Source organism: Girardinichthys multiradiatus, chromosome 1, assembly GCF_021462225.1.
Source record: "Girardinichthys multiradiatus isolate DD_20200921_A chromosome 1, DD_fGirMul_XY1, whole genome shotgun sequence".
NCBI classification, from domain to species: domain Eukaryota; kingdom Metazoa; phylum Chordata; class Actinopteri; order Cyprinodontiformes; family Goodeidae; genus Girardinichthys; species Girardinichthys multiradiatus.
The window spans coordinates 11,572,384-11,597,886 of record NC_061794.1 but is presented as its reverse complement, the minus strand read 5'-3'; the positions used below and the strand labels follow the sequence as shown (position 1 = coordinate 11,597,886).

The 25,503-nt window shown below is 39.2% G+C and overlaps 1 protein-coding gene across 1 annotated transcript in view; it reads right to left on the bottom strand.

Annotated features, from left to right (window-relative positions):
- Positions 1–414: 414 nt before the first annotated feature.
- The window catches only part of ctnnbl1 (catenin, beta like 1), a 94,473-nt gene continuing 69,384 nt past the window's right edge, over positions 415–25,503 (bottom strand). Inside the window, exons 14-16 of the mRNA XM_047362895.1 lie at positions 17,414–17,551; positions 15,828–15,900; positions 415–868 (exon numbers count right to left, since the gene is read on the bottom strand). Coding sequence (XP_047218851.1) covers positions 780–868; positions 15,828–15,900; positions 17,414–17,551 — 300 coding nt within the window. The 3' untranslated portion in view covers positions 415–779. The remainder of the gene's footprint in view (positions 869–15,827; positions 15,901–17,413; positions 17,552–25,503) is intronic.

Below are 25,503 nucleotides of genomic sequence, written 5' to 3'. Positions count from 1 at the left end.
ACTTCAAAGTGTAAAGAAAGCCATGATCCAATATAATGTGGTACACAACATGGGAGAATAACAGTGGATTTGTTTGTGTAAACAGCTGAACTGTAATACACCTCCACAATGATGTGAGCGGCATCACAAAGAAAAAAGCAGCAGTGGGGTGAGAGCTCAGGGAGACTGCTGAGATTCATCCGTGGGTGGGTTCTCAGAAAAATCAGCACAAGCAGGTTGGATTTCTGAGTGGATTCTTACGCTGCGAGGAAAGCTGCCAACATGGCTCGCCGGTCTCCGTCTCTGCTTTCTGTGCAACAATAATCAAGGGGGAGTGTAATGAGATTCATGCGGCAGACTGCTATCAGGACGCGGCGCACGACTCAGTCTGTAAACCGTGACATTAATGAAACAAGCCGCACTTGGAGACAGGAGTTTAATACCAAATGTTTTATTAGAAAATAGCGTACAGCTTCAAAAAACAAAAAGGCGGAGCAGGTGCAATGGAAGAGGACATGCAGGGATGTAATTTATCTACTGTGATCTCATGTTAGTTTAATCAGATAAAACTTTAAATCATTATTTACTCGAGCCGATGGATTGAGTTTCATTTAGGCAAGGTAAGAATAACAAGGGAGTTTCAAGGTACTTTTCTGTACATTTTCTAAACAAACCAACATGTCTTTTTGCAGTTTGTATTTTAATTTCAGTTTCAGTAAATGTTGACTTTAACTGTCTGGAATATGAATGTATTTTGTTTGCGGTGAAGGGTTTCTGTGTCTGTGCAGGAGAGAAAAAGATTAAAAGTTGTCTGCTAGGTCCATGATCCTCTTCCGCTCAGCCTCTTTGAACTCGTCGCTCTTTCCATCTCCGATGCTCTCTGCGTATTCTGCAAAAGACCAAAGAAAAACCAGAGGATTAGTTGGTTTGACACCACAGGCTCTGCTGTTGGGAGTTTTAATCAGAACATCCTCGAGACCAGAGTAGAGACGGGCCCTCTCGTTACACCGAGTAGAAGAACTGTGTGGATTTTAGGAATGTGACGAGGAAGGTCCTAGATTTTAAGCTTAGACTTCTGCAGACAGATCTGTTATGACTTGATTTTAAAACACAAGGAGGCAAAGATGAAAACTGTTCTTAAACACCACACAAGGATCATAAAAATTGAGATTTGAACAGTGGTCAAAATATGTAGAGGTTTGATAAAGAATGTGGCATCTTCATATAGAAAAAACAAAAGAAATGCATCACATTTCTTCCATAGTCAAGCAAAGCTAATGTTTGGACCTTCTATTCCTGTAAATCCTGTAAAGTTGAGAATTTATAATCAACTCCAAAGTAAATGGAGCAGCAAGAACTCTGTTTGCCATGTATGACACCGTAATGAAAAACGAGTCTCTTGTATTTCTAAATGAGAGGAATTGAAGGAGATTAAGTTCAACATAAAGCCCTGCCACATTTTTGAAGTATATGTGTCGATTTTGATGCGCTCTCATTCTGAATAGAGTACGTATGTGTGTAACGGGATCAAGGGTGCTGAATTCAGCGATCTACTTCCTCAAGGTTACTTTCACCTTAACGTCACCGTCTTATTTTAGTTTGTTTTTTTAACCCACCAGGGAGTGTGATGAAAGGAAGCAAATTTTGTGGAGAATGAAGTCTGGCCACACTGATGCACTACAGAGACATCCCATAAAATCAGAATATCATAAAATGTTCAAGATTTTTCATCACTCATTTCAGAGAGTAAACCCTATACAGGTCCTTCTCAAAATATTAGCATATTGTGATAAAGTTCATTATTTTCCATAATGTCATGATGAAAATTTAACATTCATATATTTTAGATTCATTGCACACTAACTGAAATATTTCAGGTCTTTTATTGTCTTAATACGGATGATTTTGGCATACAGCTCATGAAAACCCAAAATTCCTATCTCACAAAATTAGCATATCATTAAAAGGGTCTCTAAACGAGCTATGAACCTAATCATCTGAATCAACGAGTTAACTCTAAACACCTGCAAAAGATTCCTGAGGCCTTTAAAACTCCCAGCCTGGTTCATCACTCAAAACCCCAATCATGGGTAAGACTGCCGACCTGACTGCTGTCCAGAAGGCCACTATTGACACCCTCAAGCAAGAGGGTAAGACACAGAAAGAAATTTCTGAACGAATAGGCTGTTCCCAGAGTGCTGTATCAAGGCACCTCAGTGGGAAGTCTGTGGGAAGGAAAAAGTGTGGCAGAAAACGCTGCACAACGAGAAGAGGTGACCGGACCCTGAGGAAGATTGTGGAGAAGGGCCGATTCCAGACCTTGGGGGACCTGCGGAAGCAGTGGACTGAGTCTGGAGTAGAAACATCCAGAGCCACCGTGCACAGGCGTGTGCAGGAAATGGGCTACAGGTGCCGCATTCCCCAGACCTGGGCTACAGAGAAGCAGCACTGGACTGTTGCTCAGTGGTCCAAAGTACTTTTTTCGGATGAAAGCAAATTCTGCATGTCATTCGGAAATCAAGGTGACAGAGTCTGGAGGAAGACTGGGGAGAAGGAAATGCCAAAATGCCAGAAGTCCAGTGTCAAGTACCCACAGTCAGTGATGGTCTGGGGTGCCGTGTCAGCTGCTGGTGTTGGTCCACTGTGTTTTATCAAGGGCAGGGTCAATGCAGCTAGCTATCAGGAGATTTTGGAGCACTTCATGCTTCCATCTGATGAAAAGCTTTATGGAGATGAAGATTTCATTTTTCAGCACGACCTGGCACCTGCTCACAGTGCCAAAACCACTGGTAAATGGTTTACTGACCATGGTATCACTGTGCTCAATTGGCCTGCCAACTCTCCTGACCTGAACCCCATAGAGAATCTGTGGGATATTGTGAGAGAACGTTGAGAGACTCAAGACCCAACACTCTGGATGAGCTAAAGGCCGCTATCGAAGCATCCTGTGCCTCCATAAGACCTCAGCAGTGCCACAGGCTGATTGCCTCCATGCCACGCCGCTTTGAAGCAGTCATTTCTGCAAAAGGATTCCCGACCAAGTATTGAGTGCATAACTGTACATGATTATTTGAAGGTTGACGTTTTTTGTATTAAAAACATGTGTATTATATTGAATAAAAATGAAACGAAAACCCAAAGATAACAAAAGCCCCAAATTATCACAAATTAAAAAAATAATTAATTTTTAATGCATCAATGGCCAGATCATGGCCTACACAATCATAAGGAAGACTGCTAACTGGACAGATGTCCACAAGACACTAGTTGACACCCTCCAGGAGGGTGATCACAAAAGGCCATTGCTAAGCAAGTTGGTTATTATATGTTGTATCCAAGCATATACAAAGAAAGTTGAGAGGAAGGAAAAAGTGTGGTAGAAAAAGTTGCACCAGCAACAGGGATAACCCTAGCCTTTAGAAGATTGTCAGGCAAAATCCCTTCAGGATTATGGGGAAGCTTCACAAGGATTGGACTGAGGCTGAAGTTAGCACATCAAGATCAACTACGCACAGAGGAATTCTACGAATGTCACATTCCTGCTGTCAAGCAACTCCTGAGTCAATGTCAGAAGCATCCAACCTGGGTTAAGGTGAAAAAGAACTAGATTGTTGCCTCAGTGGTCCTAAGTATCTCAGATGAAAGTAAAGTTTGTTTTTCATTTGGAAATCCAGGTATCAGAATCTGGAGGAAGAGTGGAGAGGCACAGAATCCATGTTATTTTCTGAAGTCCACAGTCAGCACAGACATCTACCAAGATATTTTAGAGCACCTCATGCTCCCTACTGTTCACAAGAAGTGTGGAGACAATGATTTATTTTCCAGCAGGACTTGCCACTTGCCCACTCTGCCAAAGATACCAAAGCTGGTTTAATAACCATGATGTTACTGTGCTTGATTGGCCAGCAAAGTGGCCTGACCTGAAAACCAACACAGTTGACAAGAAGGTCTATCCAAAGGAACCTTCCATTACAGCTCAACAGAACGATTGGCCGATCGTCTCTATGCCACGTCGCATTGATGCGCCAGCCCCAAGTATTAAGAGCATAGAAATGAACATACTTTACAGAAGCCTGACACCTCTGTTTAAAATATTCTTTATTTTATTCATCTGATTTAATAATTTAATTTTGAAGTTTGGATTTCCGTTATCTGAAAGCCATAATCATCAAAATTACAAGAAATAAAGGCTTGAAATACACTGCCTGGCCAAAACAAAAAGTCGCCACCTTGATTTAACAAAGCAAATAGGTATGAGCCTCCCATTGCATAATTACTGTATGAGCGATTATGTTTTGGCTGCTGGCAACAAGTTATTTAACCCTAACTGGTGCAATGAGTTGCTTCTCATTTCTTAAACAGCCATGTCAAAAGACACATCCTGTGGTCGTGGAAAAGATGTTTCAGAAGGGTCAAATCATTGGGATGCATCAAGCAGAGAAAACATCTAAGGAGATTACAGAAACTACCAAAATTGGGTTAAGAATTGTCCAACACATTATTAAAAACTGGAACGATAGTGGGACCCATCGTCTTCGAGGAAGAAATATGTCCGGAAAAAAATCCTGAATGATCGGGATGGGATTTTTTCTTCCCTGATGGCACGGGCATATTCCAAGATGACAATACCAGGATTCATCGGGCTCAAATGGTAAAAGAGTGGTTCAAGGAGCATGAGACATCATTCTCACACATGGATTGGCCACCAAAGAGTCCAGACCTTAACCCCATTAAGAATCTGTGGGATGTGCTGGAGAAGGCTTTGCGCAGCGGTGAGACTCTACCATCATCAATGGAAGATCTTGGTGAAAAATCTATGCAACATTAGGTGGAAATAAATCTTATGACATTGTAGATGCTTATTGAAACAATGCCACAGCGAATGCGTGCCGTAATCAAAGCTAAAGGCGGTCCAACCAAATATTAGTGTATGAGACCTTTTTTTGGTGGCGCCTTTTTTTTTGGCCAGGTGGTGTATTTCTTTCTATGTATAATGAATCTTTATAATGCATGAATTTCACTTTCGGAAATGAGTGACAACAATGCTGAACTTTTTCATGCTATTCTAATTTTTTAGATGGACCTGTATAGGATGGGCAATGTTACATTTGTTGTTACAACATAAATAAGCTTTTTATTTTTTTATAAATACATAATGTGGGTGAAAGTTCTGTGTCCTCCTATTAGCTAAACTAATCAGAAAATCCATCCGGCTGCTGATCATTATGCAAGCATTCGTGATGCCAAGGTGTGTCAATCTTTATCAGACCAGACAAAGCATCTGCATAGCATTAGATTGAGTGATGCTATCAGCTCATTGCTACAACATTTGAGTAACCCGAGCAGCACTAGAATCAATCGGTGCATGTGTTCGGTATATGCGGCCCGCTACACTGAAATGCGCTAGCAAGAACCCAGTACAGGATATCAAATTGTGTATGCAACAGTATCAGAGGTGCTGCAATGCTTTCTGCACGAACACACCCTGTCTACATGGATAAATATTCACTCACCTCGACATGATGAATGCTTAAACTTAAATTAAAATGAATGGTTCGCCCTACCTCCTAATTATTTTTGCTAATATTTATTTGGTCACTTGGGGGCACAGATTGTTGAAATTTCATTTACCATTGAGATAAAATTAAATAAAAAACACAAACAGCGTCTCTCTTGACCCCAAAGGAGTGCCACCCAATATTTCTTTAAGGTAATGTAGTTTTAAACATAATGATCACAAAAAGGTAAAACAGTTAACATGGGTCTTAGTAGATTACACTGCAGCCAACCGGGCAGCTATACGGCTAATTAAGCAGCTAATGTAAGACTTCCTTGTTACTTTCCCAAGAGCAGAATGGCAGAAAATGCACAATGTAAGCATGTTTACCACACATGCAGGAAATTACGATTTCTACCTTGATTTCTCAAAAGAGCTGACCTTGTGTTACAATTGGTGTAATAAGTAGTGTGTTCCTTGTGCCTCTCAATCTTTACCAGTATCCATTGCAAATTCCAAATAAAATATCATTGATAAAAAAAATTATAGTTGTATGAATCGGTAATATAGCAACATGCAACCTTATTTTAGCAGTGTGGTGATATTTTAGTTGTTTTCTTTTTTTTGTTAAAGTAGTAATTAGATTAAATTATTAGTTTCATAAAGTGACGCTGAAAAAATTTATCTGAAAAAAAAAAAAGAATAATAATAATAATCTTTTTCCAGTCAGTAAATGCATCATACCAAAGTGATACCAGGCTATGAAATGCCCTAAGGTAATTTCCAGGTGTTAAGGCATGGCTCTATATTGTGTAAAGTATTTGTTTACATTTTATTTTGTGAAAACAATTAAATGCAAAACTTGGCAGAAAAAAATACATACATTTCTTAGTACTGGTGGAAATAAAGTCCTTTTGATTAACCGATTTATAGAAGAATTAGTCCTTAGATATAAAAATAAAAATCTTTACTAGCAGCCCCGATGATGCAGACATATTGATATGAGAAACAGCAAATAGTATTGAATACAGCAAAAATAAAAAAATATTTTGCTTCTCAGAGGGAATACGAATAGGGACCGTTATCATACATTATTAATAAATCCGTGCCTCAAACAGCTGATTCCTCATTTTGTCTTTTTCAGTCACCAAGGTGACATCTTAATGTTGCTTCCTTTAATAATAGAAGACAACAGCATACGCACACCATTTGTCAGAAAACAGACTGAATCACTTTCAGAAAAATAAAGAGTGGAATAAAATTTTGATCAAGGCAAATAAAGCTCCGTTTTTCATTTTGTGGTCTTGTGTTTGTTTTGTGTCTGTGCGGTTTGACTTTGAACACATTCATTCAGGAGTATGCTTGAAAGTATACTTGAACTGACCACAGCAGGCTCCAAGGTAATTTCTCCATTTGACATCTCAGCGGTTACTAAATCTTCATGATCTTCAAATAATGAACAATTTGTATTTGGAATGGCGGCACAACAGCTTCTTTAGCTTCAAACAACCGAGTTTAAATATTTTATTATATTTTGTGGCATTAAGAAAAGAGCAAAACTGAGATGCCTTAAAAACGAGAATTATATAAAAGCTTTCTGCATCCATTAAGACAATCTTTAGTCTGTTTATGGTTCTGCATCAGAGACTTGTATAAAAACTTCAGCATAAATAGATCCTGACTGTTATTCTGAAACCCAAACAGGTCCTGCTACATTCTGCAGTGCTTCCCTATGTGCTGTTCAACATTTCCACTGTTTTCTTCATTTTGTGTTTCTGCCTCCCACACAAGGCCTTTGAGACCGTTCGACAGTCGATTTGTGAGTCTAATGTGCAGAAAGAGGAAGTTGCAGCTGCCGCAGCCCCGGTGGACTCTGTGCATCCGCTCTGCCTCTGAAGGAGGGATTACACATTAAACCCAGAGACAGAAAGATGGAAAAAAAACAAACTGTTTTTCTCTGGGAGACACTGCAGAGACAATAGAATAAAGGAAGCTTTCCTGACTAACGCCAGCTGGGTTTAGAGGAACGAGGAATGGCTGTCAGTTTTTATTTCTTTCCCTGCAGGCAGATATGCTTTTACATTGTAAGGCTGTAAATAAAAGATTATGGCAGATGAAATGGGACTAAGAAAGGATTTTACAAATACTGAGAACAAATAATACTTGACATTTTCTGTTTAGGAAAGCATAATAAAAACATTCACAGCAGTACTTTTGACCTCATCTATGCATTTCTAACTATTTAAATGATTTCATGTCAGAATTTCAAGATCACCTTATTTTGACCTGGTGGTTTCTGCAAGTTATATTTAAGACTTTTTCAGGAGAGATTCAGGACATCCAACCACATCAAGCAAATGCCAGGGTGTCTCCTCCTGGGAAGTTCTCTACAAAATTATGCTGCCACCATTGCACAGCTTGCTCAACACTGGCAGCAACAAAAGCTGGGTGTGAGTGCATCTGCAGGCACAGTGAGTTGAAGACTTTAAGAGGACAGGCTTGTCCAAAGAAAACGGAGCAAAGTAGCAGCTTCTGTCCAAAAACCATGAAGCACAGGTGGAAATTCTGCAGGAACCTACAGCGATGAACAGCAGAAGATTGGTTCAAGTTATTTTCTCCAATGAATTCTGCTCTCAATCATTTTATCAGGAGGAGAAGAGATGAATACTATGATGAGCTGTGTCATATGATTGGTGAAGCATCCTGAATCATACACAAAGAAGGGTCTTAGTCCCAATTCTGTCCCAGATCTCTGCCATGAATAAAGTGTTGGATCAAATGGTCGTCCAAGACCAGCTTCTTCCAACAATCCAGAAGCAACCTGGTTATAACTAGTGGATTTTCCAGCATGAGGGAGCACTGTGTGACAACACAAGATGGTAACAATGAATGGAAGCGAATTAGTGGCTCTTTAAACTTATGATTAGTAAAGACCTCTGAGAACCTGTGGTTACCTCCCAAAAAGGAGGTGGAGAAGCTGCAACCGATGATCAACAGCAAACACTTATAAGACAAGACTGTGGACCGTCTGTCAGGATTTAATCCAGAAGTTGATTTCAGCATTTCAGAGTGAAATGACAGAAGCATAAACCTTCAAAACTAATAAATATCTGACCATAGTATACCAATATTATACTATAAACATGTTGACATTACTATAGATAAAATTGAATTTATATTTGAACTGGACTAAAATTGAGAATTGTTATTTTAACCCAGTAGAACCCAGTCTGACCTGTAACTACTGCTACTTATTACAATAGATGAGAATAAATCAGCTCTATTGACATGCATTCGGCCATCTCTGAATCAGGGCAAAAAAAATAACTTTTTCTTTTCATGCATACATTTTTTCCTACATATGCAGTAAAATGACATTTAAGAGAGGCTGCAAATAGAGTTATGGGAGGTTTTAATTTCAAGCATAACCTTTAAAAAAGCAGGAAGAGTACATGGAAGCAGAGCTGGCGGGAAAGCAGACCTGCAAGGTACGTGATAGGTTTCTTGAGAAGTTTTCAGTGCTGCTCAGGTCAGAAAGCAAACAGTGACAGTAACCCAAGCCAGAAGACGGAGGTCACTGCATCATTGGGTGTTCTGCAGAGAATTTAATTATGACAGGCCACCATCAATGAAACGAAGTTATGAAATTACATGTATGAAGACACAGGGGTGAAGGGGTGGACAACAGTATGGAGATATTAAGTATGCTATGCTACGAGCTGAATTTTAAGGCTCACTGAGTCCTAAAGGGACAGAGGGAAGGAGAGTCAATAAAAAACACGAGAATCCACAGCCTCTTTAACCGCCCGCCTGTCATTGTGGACCAGTTTCTGCGTCTCCGTGTCCATGAATGGCTTTGCAGTCAGCCATACATACAGAAAGGTCAGAGATTAGGTGACTCTTCAACTCTCCCCAAAGCTTTTCTTCAAGTGCTGCAACCCTCTCCTCCTGTCACCACGGCAACAGGGTAGAAGACAATACAGTACTGAGCATTGCCATTACTCAGGTCAGTGACTACAACTGATCTGCCATGAATACAAGCAGAATCATTTCCAGGTGCCGTTTCTGCAACTGCAGCCAAGGATGGGGACACAGTGATGGACTTTGACGGTGGTTACAGCTGCAGCTGGAACAACATAAAGTCAGCTAAAACATGGCTACGCCAGGGTAGGAGGCAGAGACAATGCAGGGGAGTGTTGATGACTAAAAGCTATGAAATCATGCAGCCTGTGTGATCTTTTAAGAAAGAGATTCTCTCATAAATAATAAAAAAGATCACTAAAACAACCATTAGATAAAGTGTAGTCAGCAAATAAAAAAGTGATAACTAAAATTGCATTTTTGAACTTCTGGATCAAAACATACCATCATAACCCACTGTCTGCAAACATCACTTGCTAATAAATTAAGTGCATCCCTTCTCAGTAAAATATGGGCATGTATCGCATCACCTGCAGACTGTAGCTTACAAACCAGAATGTTGTTACTCCAGTTCACAGGAGAAAAAACAAGATTGTTGATGAGACTCTAGTCTCAGACTATAAATTAAAGTCAAGTCTCAAGTCTTTGCAGTTTAAGTCTAACTCGAGTCTGAAGTCCTTGTTTTTGCGACTTGAGTCCGAGTCACTCTCTCTGAACTCTGAAAAATGACGATTCAAAAAGATAAAAACTAGGAGAGAAACCATTTTGAGTAATTCATAAGTCACACCAAACTGTGAAGCTTTGCAGAGTCAAAAGAATCACATACAATCATTACTGTCACCTTTCTTGCCAGAAGCTCCGTGTGAACTACAAACTTCATCTGAGCACATGTGATGTTTGAGATGAATTGTTGCAGCATCTTCTCCGTAACTGTCAGCCTTTCAGTCTGTGTGACTTTTTGCCAAGTTAGCTTTACCAAATACCTCATTAACTACACCCCACTTACAGGATGTTATTCTCATTCTCAGTCAAATAAAGTCTCAAAAACAATCTAAAATCCCACAGCGGAGTTTCACATCATCACTTGGAGCTGAGCCACTTTGGTGAGCTAAAGCCACCAAGGGTCAAAACAGGTCAGTCGGTGGCACCCTCTGCATGTGCTTAACTTTTTCCTGCAATTTTAAGCTGACCAGGTGGGGCACCTGAAATGGGAGAGGTCTGCACATGTAGGCCTGCTGGAAAAGGTGAGGACACACATGGTGAGCCAGAAAGGTATATATATTAAAGGAGATCAGATGCGCTGGTCCTCAGCTAGTATGGATAAACAGACAAAGATTCTAACTCTAAGTAGCCCTGAGGTTCTGCAATAATACATACTTTAGTGGTTTGAATAGTAAAAGCAAACAGAATCATAAAAAGAAACACCCACATGAAAAAAGCTACTACGGTCAAGAGTGAAAACATAACTATGTAATTAATATAACGGAAACCCTTTTATACACACAAACAAAAACAGTGTTGGTAAGCAAAAACACTGTGTGGACAAGCCAGGCACAAGTGTATGCAAATATGCAGATGAACACTGAGGAGACACCACACAACAACAGGTTCCCATATGTGTGTGCAAAACACAAGCACGCTCTGAGGACTGGAGAAATGCCACGCTGGCTGGCGAGTGACGGATGACTCCATCTACAGCGATACATGCCACAAAGGCCAGGGGGGGGCGTCATCTTCAAGCTGTACCTGATGATTAAACAGGGAGGATGGATGGCACACAAGGACAAAAGTAACACCTGCTACATCTTTGAAAGCAAACAAAACCAAATACGGCAGGACAGGGAATGTAAAAGCAGAAACAGTCTGTTTCATTCTCACAGGGAGGCTCTGATAACACTGCAGTGCAAATATACGTGCCAGAAAGAATCTGAGTGTAAAGTTTTATCATCTGAACACTGGCAATATGTATGAAAACCAATAAACACTTCTGCCTGGCAGTATATTCCTGTGCTTACTACCATTACATCTTTATTTTTACAGCTGTGTTGTATATTCAGCAGACACTTCAGAACTGCCATACTATTACACTCAATTTGCGAGAACTATATAGCAACAATATGTGTACTGCATGGCTATTCATTTTAAAGGTGCATGCAGTACCCTGGAAAAGTATTCACACCCCTAGAACCTTCCTGCTTTGTCAACTTACGACAAACCTTTAGGCTTTTAGGGGGATTTTATGTGATAGAACCACACAAAATCAGCACATATCTTTAATGTGGAAATAAAATGATTCACAGCTTTTAAATATTTCATGAATAAAAAACATATTTGTGTTCACCGCCTGTAAAACAATCAACTTTCACTGCAAAAACACCATCAAGTAATTTGGGTTGTTTCTCTGCAAGCTTTGAAAATCTAGAGACAAAGCAGCAAAACAGCTGAAGCTCAGTTGGAGAGCTTCCGTGACCAGAAACCTTCTAAGTCTTGCTGCAGATTCTCACTTTGCCCATTCTGACAGATGACTGTGCTTTGGTCTGAACCATTTGATTGTAGGCCTGGCTGTAGGTTTGGGTTTGTTCGCCCCAGTTTCACGTTTTTGGGCAGGTTTTCCTCCAGGACTTCGATATAGTTGATTTGATTCATTTTTCAGCAGCACTGACTAACATCACTGTTCCTGCAAAAGAAAATCCCTCCCCCAGCATGATGCTGCCTCAGGAGAGCCCGCAGCATCATTAGGGACTCCTCACACTCCGGTCACCATCTTTTTCAACTGCTCCCCTCTGGGAGGCGTTTCAGGGCAATAAGGACAAAAACAAAGACTGAAAAACAGCTTTTTTCCGAGAGCTGTTATTGCCCTGAACGCCTCATGTACACTGTAACAACTGTCACTATCAATAATGACATTAACAGTAAATACATTCCATGCAATTTCTTCAACACCAAGTGCAATACGCTACCTGATGTGCAATACTGGAACAACCTGTCAATATTCTTGTATATATAATTTTTTTCCACCTGCACAGTCCTTTTTTTTATAACTTTTTTATAACTTTTAAACTTTTTAATATTTATTTTCTTTAATTCGCACTACTTGCCTGCACTGTTTTGTTTTGTTTTGGTTTGAAAATTTGGTTGCACCCATGTGGAGCAATGACAAATAAAGAATTCTGATTCTGAACATGCTTCAGTCTGAGGATTGGGTGTTTATGGTAATGAGAGGTGGCAGTTTTCAGCCAAACACAGCATTTCGCATGTAGATCAAAACGTTCCATATTGGTCTTGTCTGACCAGAGCACCTTTTCCATGTTTTCTAAGTTCGTACAAGGCTTGTAGCAAACAGGACATTCTTTTAACAAAGGCTTTCTTCTTACCGCTCTTCTAGCACTCTAAAGGCCAGATTTGTGAGGTGCATGACTAAAATGTATTCTGCTGATATATTCTCTCCACCTCTCTGCAGCTCCTCCAGAGTAACAATGGGAATCTTGGCTGCTGCTCTAATTAATGCTCTCATTGCCTGGCCTGTCAGCTTAGTTAAACAATCTTGTCTTCGTAGGTTTATAGTTGTTTAATTTCAGATAAATTAAAAAGGTCTCCTGTTAGATGTTTGGATTTTGGGATATAGTTGCAGCCTTTAAAGAACAAATCTATTTAAACTGAGATCAAATTAAACACACAGATGGACTAATGTGACTTCTGTGGGCAATTCGTTACCAAAATTGTACTCGGTAGGCATTAGAGTGAAGTGGTTTGAATACAAATGCATGCCACAATTCAGATTTTAGCTCTAAAAAAAATTTTGAAACCACTTTCAATATTTCACTTATTCTGTCCATAATAAAAAAATCCAATAAAATTTGTGGTTGCAATGGGACAAAAGAGCTATAAATCAGGAACACAATCAGGCTCGAGACCGTTTAGTCCCGGGCTCGGTCTTGTATTGTTGGGCCTCAAAAAATTGGGTCAAGGCTGGTTCAAGACTCAATATGTTTTGTCAAATATACAAAAACGTAACTCCCTTTGATCTTGACCCGCAGACTCACACCCCGAGAAAAAAATCGCCCGACAACAAACTGTAATCGAATAAAAAGCTAAAGCAACAGAAGTGATGAGAGGGAAGCTGCCATCTCAGCAAAAACTGTTGCTAATGACAGCGAATTCTTAAATGTTCAAAGCAACAGACTAGATTACGGCATTTGGTCCTCAAAGTGAACAGAGCGTATTTGTAAGTCCACCTCCAGTCTAGCTTTTATGGAGGAAACACCGGCAATATAACGGCAGAAAAATAACCGCAGAATGCAACGTTACTAAATTTGCTTTCATGAACATAAAGCGTATGAAGAGAAGGAGAAGAAAAAACACAAGGTAAGGGGGACGACATCTAGTTTTACTGGACATTTACAACAGACACACAGGGCAAAGCAGCAATATCTTATTTAATTACCATCAACCTTTGGGAAAATGTGACAATGTACTGTAATTAATGTTCAATAATATTTTTTCTCTTATTTAACGTTGAAATGTGCAGCTTGGTAGCATGATTTATTCATCTAGTACATGGTCAAGTTTGAACCATATCAGATTAATTGTAAAATGTTAATAACATGGTCCTTTCATACCTTGAGCTTAATGACATTTTCGCTCATTTAGGACTGGTGTCCAATGTAATGACGATTTTTTGTCCCTGTATTTGTTTTGTGAAGAGTGGTAAAAATCGATTTCTTTTGCACATTAAACTGTGGGGGTTAAACAAGTTACAACTTGTACAGCTGGCTGGAAGTCTCCTGCATTTGAGTATTCATCCTAGCAACCTCACTCTCATCACAAAACATCTAAGTAAAGCCAATTTATCTTCCTTTTAAACAGAAAGCACTTACCTGTAATATTAGCAATCAGTAGTTCATTTCAGCTGTGACATTATGTATATAATGTCAGACCTTATTTTACAAAAGTAAATTTTGATCAATTATGTTTTGTAAAAGTTTTTAATATTTTATTTTACATAATTATTCTTCTATGTTTTTTTATTTATTAAACAACAACTGTACAACATAAGCTGATGAATTCAGTTCATCAGCTTATTTGTATTGAGAGATTGTGTATCGATGTCTGGATGCATTTAAAAACGTACATATTAGTTTATTATGACGATTATTAGATTATTACCAAGAAGTTGTTCTGGTTGGGTAAATTACTATATTTCATACATTTCTGCAATTCGTGGAGTAGAATTTCTTCTTAAAAAATGCTACAAATCCGGCCTTGGCTCGATGTCTGGTATAAATACTTTGGAAAAGCTCTGTTCACATAGTTACATGTACATATACAGAAACATGATGGCTAAAATCCCAACGTGTAAAAGATAAACAGGCCAATTCTGTGTATAAGGAGGTTTGACACCATCTGTAACATTTGAAGAACAATTATTTTTGCAGGGAAGTTACAGAAGGATTTATCATTGCATAATTATCTCCTGTGAAATCAGTACAGCCACCACTGCATTATGTGTCATTCCACCCTTCTAAAAGGCACACAGTGATCGTACAGCGTTTCCGCCATACAAAAGGTTTGTGTTTTCAATGGTTAACATATTTCGGTGAGGCCTAAGGCGAGTTTTTGTCTTGCACTAAAAAACTAAGGATGAGGAGATGCCACGCAGGGTAGCACAAAATGCTCAGTAAAATGAATCAGCAAAGGGCTTTAGACAACAGGAGTATAAAAATAACTCCAGGCAATTCAGCCTTCAAAAGAACTTAAAACCCTTTGCATTATTTTTATTTTAAATGAAATGTTTTACAACGAGGGTGGGATGGGGAATTGGGGGTCCTTTGCACTGGTGTGTTGTGTGACTAAAGTAGCAAATTCAATGGTGGCCCACAGGCTGCAAACATGTTTCAAGCTGTACTGCTGACAACTAGAAACTGATGAATCTTTACAACTGAATATAAACCAATTAACAATTTCATAAATACGGGTAAAAAAAACATGGGCATCTCATAAGATCTCATTCACTGGTTTCTTGTACTTAAAAATGAATGAGGCTTCGAGGATATGATGCAATCCTTTACAACCTGGAGAGAATGAGCTGATAGGAACTATATGCAGTTAAGACGTTGACATTGTTAGTTATCATCTGCATAAAGAAAAGAGGCTGATCAATGCTGTTTCGCAACTTGTCAGTGAATGTGCTGGAATTGTCTCAAAACCATAATATTCCATAGTTTAACTCTGAAGGTGGGAATTCTTACAGGGATAAAAGTTTGAGTGGTCCACATTAGAGAAACACAGCACCTCCTGCTGAAACGTGTCAAAATGTGCAGAAAATGTAGAACTAAATGCATTGTATGAGTTTATGCGTGAATTAGTGAATTAGGGACACACTGTAAAGAACTTTACAGAACCTGGTTACAAGACAGTGAGCCGTACTTACCTCTCATGATGTGGCGCACTACTTTGACCGAACCTCCTCTTATATTAAGAATTTGATGAACCCGCTGTTGCAGCTAAAAGAAATAAAATTGAAACAGAGTTATTATTTTTAAAAAGATTATTCCTATTTCAGCTACTGTTCCAGCATGTTCGGCTCTGTACTTCAGCCTCTGCAGCACGCTTGTCACAGGAAAAGAAAAACAACTTCCAGGCTTGTCGATTTAATTATTTAATGTCTTCACCTTCCAGTTGCGTAAAAACACGTGTTGCTAATGCTAACACATCCAATATGTTTAATATGTTGGCTGAGATCAGAATCTATGTGTTGAGAAGCAGTGTTGAGTGCGTTTGCCCCCCAGGAAAAACTTACCAAATGCTCTCTCACAATCGTAAACAGCTTTTGGTGGAGAAGGTGTGATGGTGGGGGATGGCGTCCCTCTTACTGGAAATCAATGGAGGCAATCTAAATACACCCAGTATCAATATGGGATACTACTGCCAGTGACAATCCCAAATCTCCACTTTTAAGGACCAAACTATACTCCAAGATGTCAACCTTTGACCCCAACAAAGCGGAGTTGATGAAAGACCACATCCAGAATTTGATAGAAAAGAGGATTGAATGACCTGCATGCAGTCCTAACCTCAACCTGTAGGATCAGAACACCTGTGGGATCAACTTGGGCCAACTATTCATATTAGACCGACCGGCACAACCACACCGCCTGACTGGTGAGAAAGGCTGGTTGGGAAATGTGACGCCATCCCACAGCCGTGTGTGACCCAGCTGGTGAGCAGCAGGAGGAGGAGGTGCCACGCTATTATGATTGTGTACAGTTCTTTAACGCACAACTAAGGCCATTGTTTGTTCAATAAAACAATTGTTGAGTGGCCAATATGTGATGTATCTTCAAATTTAATCATTCAAGTCAATAAACAACAACAAACAAGAATCAAAAGCAGAAGAAGCTATTTGGCATCAGTGGAGAGAAGTTTTAAGTTTTTCACCGGCTGTTGTTTCTCAACCCAGAATGAATTTTCCTTCCAGCTGACACTTCAGCATTCAGTCAGTTTTTTTAATTACACACACTCTTAGCCCTTATTAACACCATGTATCGTTCCATCTGACTAACATTTTGTTTAAAAAAAAAAAAATCATAAAATATTGAAGCTACGTGTATGACCTTTTTGTTTGTATGACACAGTGCGATCAATATAACAAATTAAAAACAATGAGGCTCGGTCAATGTCAGACAAACTGTTGGTCTAATAAAGAAGTAATTAAGGACCTAATGATTTTTATCTTTCATTAAAAATCATAAAATGAACAGGATAAGATAACTTCTGGTCAAAATCTGAGTACAAAGTGATTCATTGTTCATGATCAGAAACAAAAGTAGCACTCAACGAGTTCAGTTAACTCAGATTCGGTCTGAACTTTGTGAGCTAATTGGATACAACAACCACATAAACAATCTGATGGTTGTCCGCTTCCACAGACTGCTTGATCGAAAGCCTTAATGATAATTGATTGGTGAGAAAACTCATTTAAAAAGCCAGAGTCAGTGTGTGTGTGTGTATGTGTACCTGTGAGACTCCTGAGCTGCTGATCTCCACCATAATATAGCACAACAGCTGAAGAACAAACAGTCCAGCATCTAGGCGGCGAAGGTAGAACTCGTCCTCCATGCTGTCGTCCAGGATCTCCCCCCGGCGAACCATCTCCTGAAAACACAGCAGGAAGAACACGTTTAAATACACCATGTTGACGATTCTGAAACCTGTTAATAAATCTCCATTTGTTGTTTGTTTTGGTAAAGAGAGGCTCTAACATAAAGAAAAATCTGAATTATTTAGAAGCAGTTTACAACCTTTTTCCACAAATCCATTTTTTACCACTTAACAGTTGCAGAATTAATGGATTTTTACAGAAAAAAATACAAAACAAAACTCTCTGAATAACATGTATCGGCACACTTGCATAGTTATTCATCTCAACAGTCCTGTCAGTATTCCAATAACACACTGCTGCCAATAAGCACACGGTCCACATTAATCATCATTAGAGATTAAGAGGTAAACCTGAGAGTGGAGAGCTGAGCCTGAAGTGAGAGCTACTGGAATGGTACAGAAACACGACCAGCCTGCGTTGAGCTGTCAGACTCTTAAACAGAGCTAATAATAAACCTCACTTATGCAACTCATTTAGAGGCTTTCTGACCGCATTATAACATCATTTAACATCCCAATCTCTTTCACGAAACACTTCATGAACGCACTTGGATACTTTCTGGCCACCTCTGTGATTACTGAAAGAACCAAAGCAACATGAGGGGTCGAAGTCGACCTAACGCTGTTACACCTCTGGCTCATCAAGCAAGTTGTTCATGACCTCATAACGGCAGACGTATGCTATATTTAGCTGGCTTTGTGACTCGAGGGTGTTATGTAGCAGTGACCGACGGTTTGTGTGAATGGCTGGTTGGGAGATTTCTGGAGAAAAAACACCATGACCACTCTGAGTGGTGCTTTCTATGTACACTGCGGTTTTAAAACTGCAAAAATGTTTTGTTGCTACAAATTAAAAACGTTTTTAGTTTTCAGTTTTTCCCCAGATGTACTGCACCTTCCCCACCTGTTGCTGTGCACTGCTGGTCAGCTGACTGAAGCAAGGCTACTACCCTTTTCCCTAGCTTACAAGAAAGAGACAGTTGGCTGTTTGGAAACTTAAGAAGTTGTCTCTTATTAAGGTAACACTGTTTTAGAACCACAGGGGGAAAACCAACACCAGTATGTATGTTAAGCAGCCAACTGCAGGGTGGCTTGCAGAGCAGACCGCCCAACTAATTAACTAGTTAGTATCGACCTATAATAGTTGGTGATTCTTTATTAAAAGAAGAATAAAAAAGACAACATTGTGATGCAGAATAAAAGTTAACTATAAAACTATTTATATGTAGTGCGCCATATCGAGCCTATTTGGCTTTGCGATGCAGTTAAATAACACAACTGCTTTGAGAAAGAAGCTAATTATTATTAAACTTAAGGTACCCACAGTTTCAGGTCAATTAACCTCTTAATTTGTACCCCATTTGGCACCCGCACATTGTCTTTTTTCCTCAAACCTACTCCAATTTTGTAACTATTAAGAAACCATTTCATATAAAGGTAACATAATAGTAGTTAATTAATTAGAAAAATTACAGGGAAAAATAATTGTATTACATGGAAATTTGTTCAACTTCAATTAAAGAAAACATATCAAGCAAAATCTACTTTTTTAGCCCTTAAATACATGTTGTTGCGTACTTGGAGGCTGTAATAGTGCAGAAAAGGTGAATTTAGTGTTGCAAAGATATCTTTATATTCTGTTTGGGTCATATTTTTCAGTCCGTTCACTTTTCTTTATCATCTATTACGATTTTCCATCTATTACGTCACAGTATTTGCTGTGGAACAGCTAAAACAGTCATGGACTTCCAGCTGATCAATTTCGCATAACCGCCATATTTATTTCTTGCTGCCATTTTGTAGTCCGAGCTCAAGTATGCATTTGCAGAAAGATGACAAGTTTGTTTCAGCTGTTGGGTGTTAACCCACACAATTCATTACACTGACCCCTGGCATCAGAGCCTCCTCAAAGTGCCTGGTTAAATTTTATTTTTCATGGAAATGTTCCCACATCAGTGGGAATATTTCCCCACTTCAAGGACGAGTTCCTTCAACAACCTCCTCTAGAATCAAGAAGGATTTGCTGAAAGACTTCATCTGATTAAGGGGTCAGTTCCTTCTGTCTATGGAAACGATGGATGCAGCAAAGCGGTAAGCTGCAAATAACGCTTAAATTAGCAAAACACTTTATTTTAGACATGAATTTATTGTGTGTTGATATGACATCCAGGCCATTGTTTTGTGAGCAGTAGCATCATGCCTTCTGCTTATGTTAGTGCAGTGTGCTGCTTTTAGCTCTATGAGGACAGAACCGTGCTGCATGTTTTGAATATTATTATAACATAAACAGTTTAGCATCGTTTTTGCTTTGTTCCTGCACCTCTAGATAATTTTGCCTCTGTTATCAAACTACACAAATGGCCAAACAGGTTCAAGTGGAGCGCTCTTTGACCTGTAGGGGGGCGGGGTGTAAAGTGCCTGTACAGCATTTAAAGAGACTGCACCAAAACGAGTTGCTCTCAGACGCACCTCAGAACGGTGAAAGCGGAGCCTGTGGAGCTACAAGAATGAGGAGTTCAGACCAAATCATTGCAGTTCCACTTGATATAGACCACAACTGAATGATTTTAATGTGAAAAAGGATTTAAAAGCATGATATGCCCCCTTCAATTAATTAGAGAAAGGAATAATGTATTAAATGTATTTACAGATTTAAGCATACTGTGAACTGTAAACCCATGTACGATCTGAACCAGTGTTTAAATGATACCTCAAACAAAAACATCAATATGGTTCTTCATAAAAAATAAAGTCATTCTTAAACCCAATCCTAACGTTTGGTTCACTAAAATGTCTCAGCCATGCCTAAATTATACCTCCCATTCTGCTCTACTGTCCACTCGACCACGAAGCCTGTGAGAAGTAAAGTTTCTCATTCATCTGTACTCGCCTGTGCTTGGTCAGATGTTTGTGACTGCATGGTGGGTGTGCCCACAGGAAAAATAATACTTCCAGTCAGAGGGCGGCAACAAACAAACAGCAATTTAAAAAATGCACGGAATCAGATCATGCGCAAAAGAAGAAACACAACAATAAAACTTGTTTGAAAGGAACACAGTGAACAGAGATCTGCAGTTTTCTTAGTGTAGATATTTTAAATCTCGGGGACAATAAGGATATAAAAAACCACAATGATATTCTGTTGAGAAAACAGTTTTTCCCTTTTCCCTATTTTTTGTTTCTTTTATTCTCCGCTTTACCATAGATAAGTGTAAAGAAGCCCATTATCACCCCCTTTGATGGAGCCCATGATTGTCTGCAGGGTCCAAGCAGTTTGCGAACACAGATATGGACAGGTAAAAGCCTCTAGATAGCAGTTATGCAGAACAGTACACAACACATCTGCGACCTATTTGTAGGGTTGTGTTAAGAAGTATTGATTTTTGAATTATTTTATCCTGACTAATAAAAATGCACCCTCAACAATTCTGCAAAATAAAATGTTAATACCAGCTTTAAATTATTAGCCAAAGAACGGAAATAATTAAAACTAAAACCTTTGTTAAGGTCATTAAATGCGGGGCATTTATCTTGTTTATTTCCTCTGGGTATAAAACTGGCCTAGAGCTCTGTTTTAATACAAACATGACCAGTATCACATCGTAAAATACTTCCACAGCCTGGACGCAAACTAAAATAATGCGATATGAATATAAAACTGTTTTCTTTTCCCGTCCAGTAAAAAGGAAACAAGTTTGTCTCTGTAGTCTGTGGAGAAATTGGAAAAATGTAACACCGATTTAAAAGCAACAAAGACACCTGTGCAATCATGGAGGGAGAGTGGAATCCAGACATGCACAATACATATGCTACCCACAGTAATACGGAGCTGGATGCATGTTCTGATAATTGCCTCGGATACCTCCATTATCAACCTGTTTTCATTCCAAGTATCGCCTTCTCAGCTGCAAAAAGATGGACATTTATCCAAGAAAAGTAATATGACCACAATCTAGGTTTAATGGTAATCTAGCTTAAAAATTAGAAAATCAAATCATTCTGAAAAACTTTTCTCATGTCTCCTTTACCATTTTTTTATAGAATTTAGTTCGAAAAATCTTTATCTTTACTTTCTTTTATAATAATTTCCAGCCAGAGGTACACTGACCAAAGGAACACTTCTATAATCAACTTATGCAAATGTATTGTTTTTAACAAATATAAATGTTCTTTATGCAGGATCTGGCACAAAATCAGAAAACGGATGTAAACTTAAAACCCTTGATCATCTCATTGCAAAGCATATTTCTGATTACTGGGCCCCCTCAGACGCCTTGAATATAGCAGCTGGATAGACAAAAGAAGCCTTTGCTGCAGCATGAAGGAAAACTTCGGGATTTCTTACATGAAGCTGCTTAGCAGTGTATGTCTTACCTGCTGCAGACAGAAGTTTAACCATGCAGTGCTTTGCAAAAGCATTCTTCAACCTTTTTCGAACAATATGTTATTGGGATTTTATTTAATAGACCAATAGAAAGAAGCACATCAGTGTGAAATCCATGGATTGTTTAACATTAGATTGACAACAAAAATCCAGAAAGTGACGCATGCCCCCTTTACTCTGAAACCTTTAATTAAAATCCAGTGCAGCCAAGTGTCTATGTAAGCAAACTAATTGGTAAATCAAGTACTCCAGTGTGTAATTTATTTTTAGTATATATATCAATAAAAGCATTCCACAAGGTATCTAAGGGTCAAAGCAACCATGCAGAAAAAGGTGCCTTGGTCAGATGACCCCAAAAATGAACTTTTTGTCCTAAATTTAAACCGCTATGTGTAACAAGAACAAGCAGAGCACATCAACATGGTAGTGGCAGCATCATCCTGCGGAGACACTTTTCTTCAACAGGGACAGGAAAGCAGGTAAAAGTGGGTAAAAGTGAGTAAGTAAATGGATGGCCTACAGGGAAATCCAGAAAGAAATTTAATTACACACCAATGCAATTTTGTTACTAATCAAGTGATTTCTGAAGACAACTGGTTACAATGGATTCATTTAGTTGTCTCAATAAAGTGGCTGAATACAAATGCATGCCCCACTTATCCATTTTGTGTAAAAAATGGGAAAACCAAGCCGTATTTTAGTTCCACTTTAGTTAGTAAGGACTGTGTGTTGGTCTATCAGATAAAATCCCACTAAAACACATAGAAGCTGATGTTACAGCCTGGAAGAACCAGAGGCCTGAAAACAGCAGGACTGACGGCTTAAACGATGAGCGCTCAGGTAAGCTGACCGACCAGGAATTAAACAGTGCCACACTGACCCAAAGTGCTCATCAGAGAGACTGATGGGAGCTGCTGTGTCAAAATCTAACAATGCGCCGAGCAGACAGTTACCACTGACACCCCGGCCTATTTGGCTGCTCTGTTGTTGCCAAAGAGAAAAAGCAGGAAAAACATTTTCAAATAAGATGTTAGACAAGTCGACTGCTGCATTCTCTGGGGAGCCTCACTCTAATAGAATGGAGACAAGATGTTCAACACAAGATGAATCAAACCAGACTTCAAAATATCTGCGAGGATGGGGAGGTTTTGAGCAATGACAAGTGCATTAAATATTCATTATTGTGAGCAGAGGAAGAGGATGTCTGGGATATTAAAATGGGAGCAGGCGTTGCTGCGCTGTGGCCGCACTCATTACAGCCGCAGAGTTTTGTCAACTCGCGAGTTTTGACACTGTGGCCAATATCTTTTATGTGTCAGCTTGGTCCCTTGGGCAAACACCGGACAGAAGAAGCAGAGAAAGAAAAACGTGTTGAAAAGAGGGATTGGACAAGTAAATTACTGCAACCTCAGGGGAGCCCTGCAGCCCTGCTACAGTACAGACAAAGTAATAAGCAGTGATTTTCAGTCTCAGTCCCTTTAATGTAACTCAGCAGCCCTCTGCTTTCGTGCTTGTGAGGTGGAGTGTGTATGATTTATGGAGGGCGCTGCATAACTTTTTAATCCTTTTATTAGTATATGTGCATGGCATGGAACTCACCTTTTTGTAAGAAAGTTTTTATTTGCTTTATATACCTGTGCTGGGATGAATAAACGGATGTGATTTCTTTAAACATTTTGCTAAACCCACACTCTGTGGCAGTGAGTATGTGAGCAAGATATATTGTCCTTGTAAAGGCTTAAGCAAAGACAGCCTTATTATGAAATGGTGGCACACAAGTTAATGCTGAAGTCAAGTTTAAAACTCAGAGATCTCGAGGGAACATGCTGATTTCTTGTTGTGACAGAGAGAAAATGAACAGCCTTGTTCTCTCGGGAGCACATCAGTAACTGTTTCTTCCACAAAATGGGGCAAGGCGAACCAACAGGGCTTCTGGGAGGGAGGAGATCACAAATAAAAACAAGCTAAATCCGTGATGATTTGTCCAGATATTAAAATGCTTCAGAGTAATCAGTAGCTCGTTATGGTTGGTTTCAGAAGGCTTCCTTAAATGCTTGTTTGGTTGATTGAGTATGGCAAACCTGTTTCGATGACACTCTCAGAATAGCACTCCAGCCCTCTGCATTTCCCACAGCTCTAAAATCTTCTGTGGTCTTCCTGTTTTTCTACTCCAAGGCAGCTTCACTTTAAACAACTCTTGACTGATATATCTTCTGCACATATTCAAACTATCTCTGCCTTGCATCTCTGACTTTAGCTCCGAAATTGCTCAACTTGAGCAGTCCATCTGATATACTTATTTCTAATCCTGTCTTTTCTGGTTCCTCCCATTAAAATCGTCTGCTCTCACACCACCAGCTCCTCCACCTGTGTTTTTGTTAGTGCCGTCCTCTTCAAACAATCTCATAGATCCTTCTGTCAAAAACCAGCCATAAGACTAATTTCCTTGCGTCCTGTTATATATATCTCCCTCTCTTGTTCACATCAAGACTAACCCCAGGCACTTAAATTCATCCTCTTTCGATACCTCGACTCCTCACAGTTTCACTGCTCCACCTGTGTTCATCTTATTCGCACACATGTATTTTTTCTCGCTTCAACCAAGCCTAGACACAGGGGTAGGAAAAGGCCAGAGTACTAAAAATGCTGATCACATGAGGAAGGGCTTTCTGTGTAAAAACCTTTCCCAAATCAATGTGCCAAACGACTAATTCGTTCAAATGGAAACTCAAATTTCATTTCCGGTTTTAAACATTTTTACTGAAGCAGACTTATGAGCTTCTTATGCGTAAGAGTAGAAATTAGTTTTTGTTATACCTCTTGCAAATCTTACAAGAAATAACACAAACCACAGCTGCAAGTTAGGCAGCCAGTGAGGGGGAGTGGTGAGCCCTGGTTTAAGGATCAGAACACAACACAAAGTATTAAAGAAAAAGCAAAAAACATTTCTACATTTTAAAAACATTTAAAAAACAAAACTTATTTCTATCAAAATTCAAAAATGTCAAACTTTCTCTTCAGTTGAAAACCTAGTTCCCACAACTGTTTTCTCCAGATTTGAAAAGAACATCTCACAAGAAAACAAGTTTTTTAGAATAATATAATTAGCAAAACATTTCCTAAGATACATTTATTCGTGATAAGTTCATCTCTGAGCCCACAAACGGAGCAAAGTGCAAAACCCAGTGGTTCCTGTCTTCCATTCAGTTTGATTATTTAATGACTTTAATAATGCTGTGAACTAGTTTGTGGTTCTAAGGAGCTTTCAGCTGCTACACATGGAGACAGGCCATGATGCTGCATTCAAGTACCGTTCGTAAACTACATAATCCAAACTAAAGTGGCTATAAATTATTTGTCTCTAATTGTTATAAAAAATTTGGATAATTCAGATCTGCTCCACTTGTTCACTCCTAGGGAATATGAGTATGACGGTCCACCATTATGTTTGCTTTAGTTTTCATGCAATGTGATTGTTCTTCTCCAGAACTTTCCCAACCAACAGAAATTATTCAGTTACATTACGTAAAAATGCTAAATATAATTTTCTTATGCACAAGAC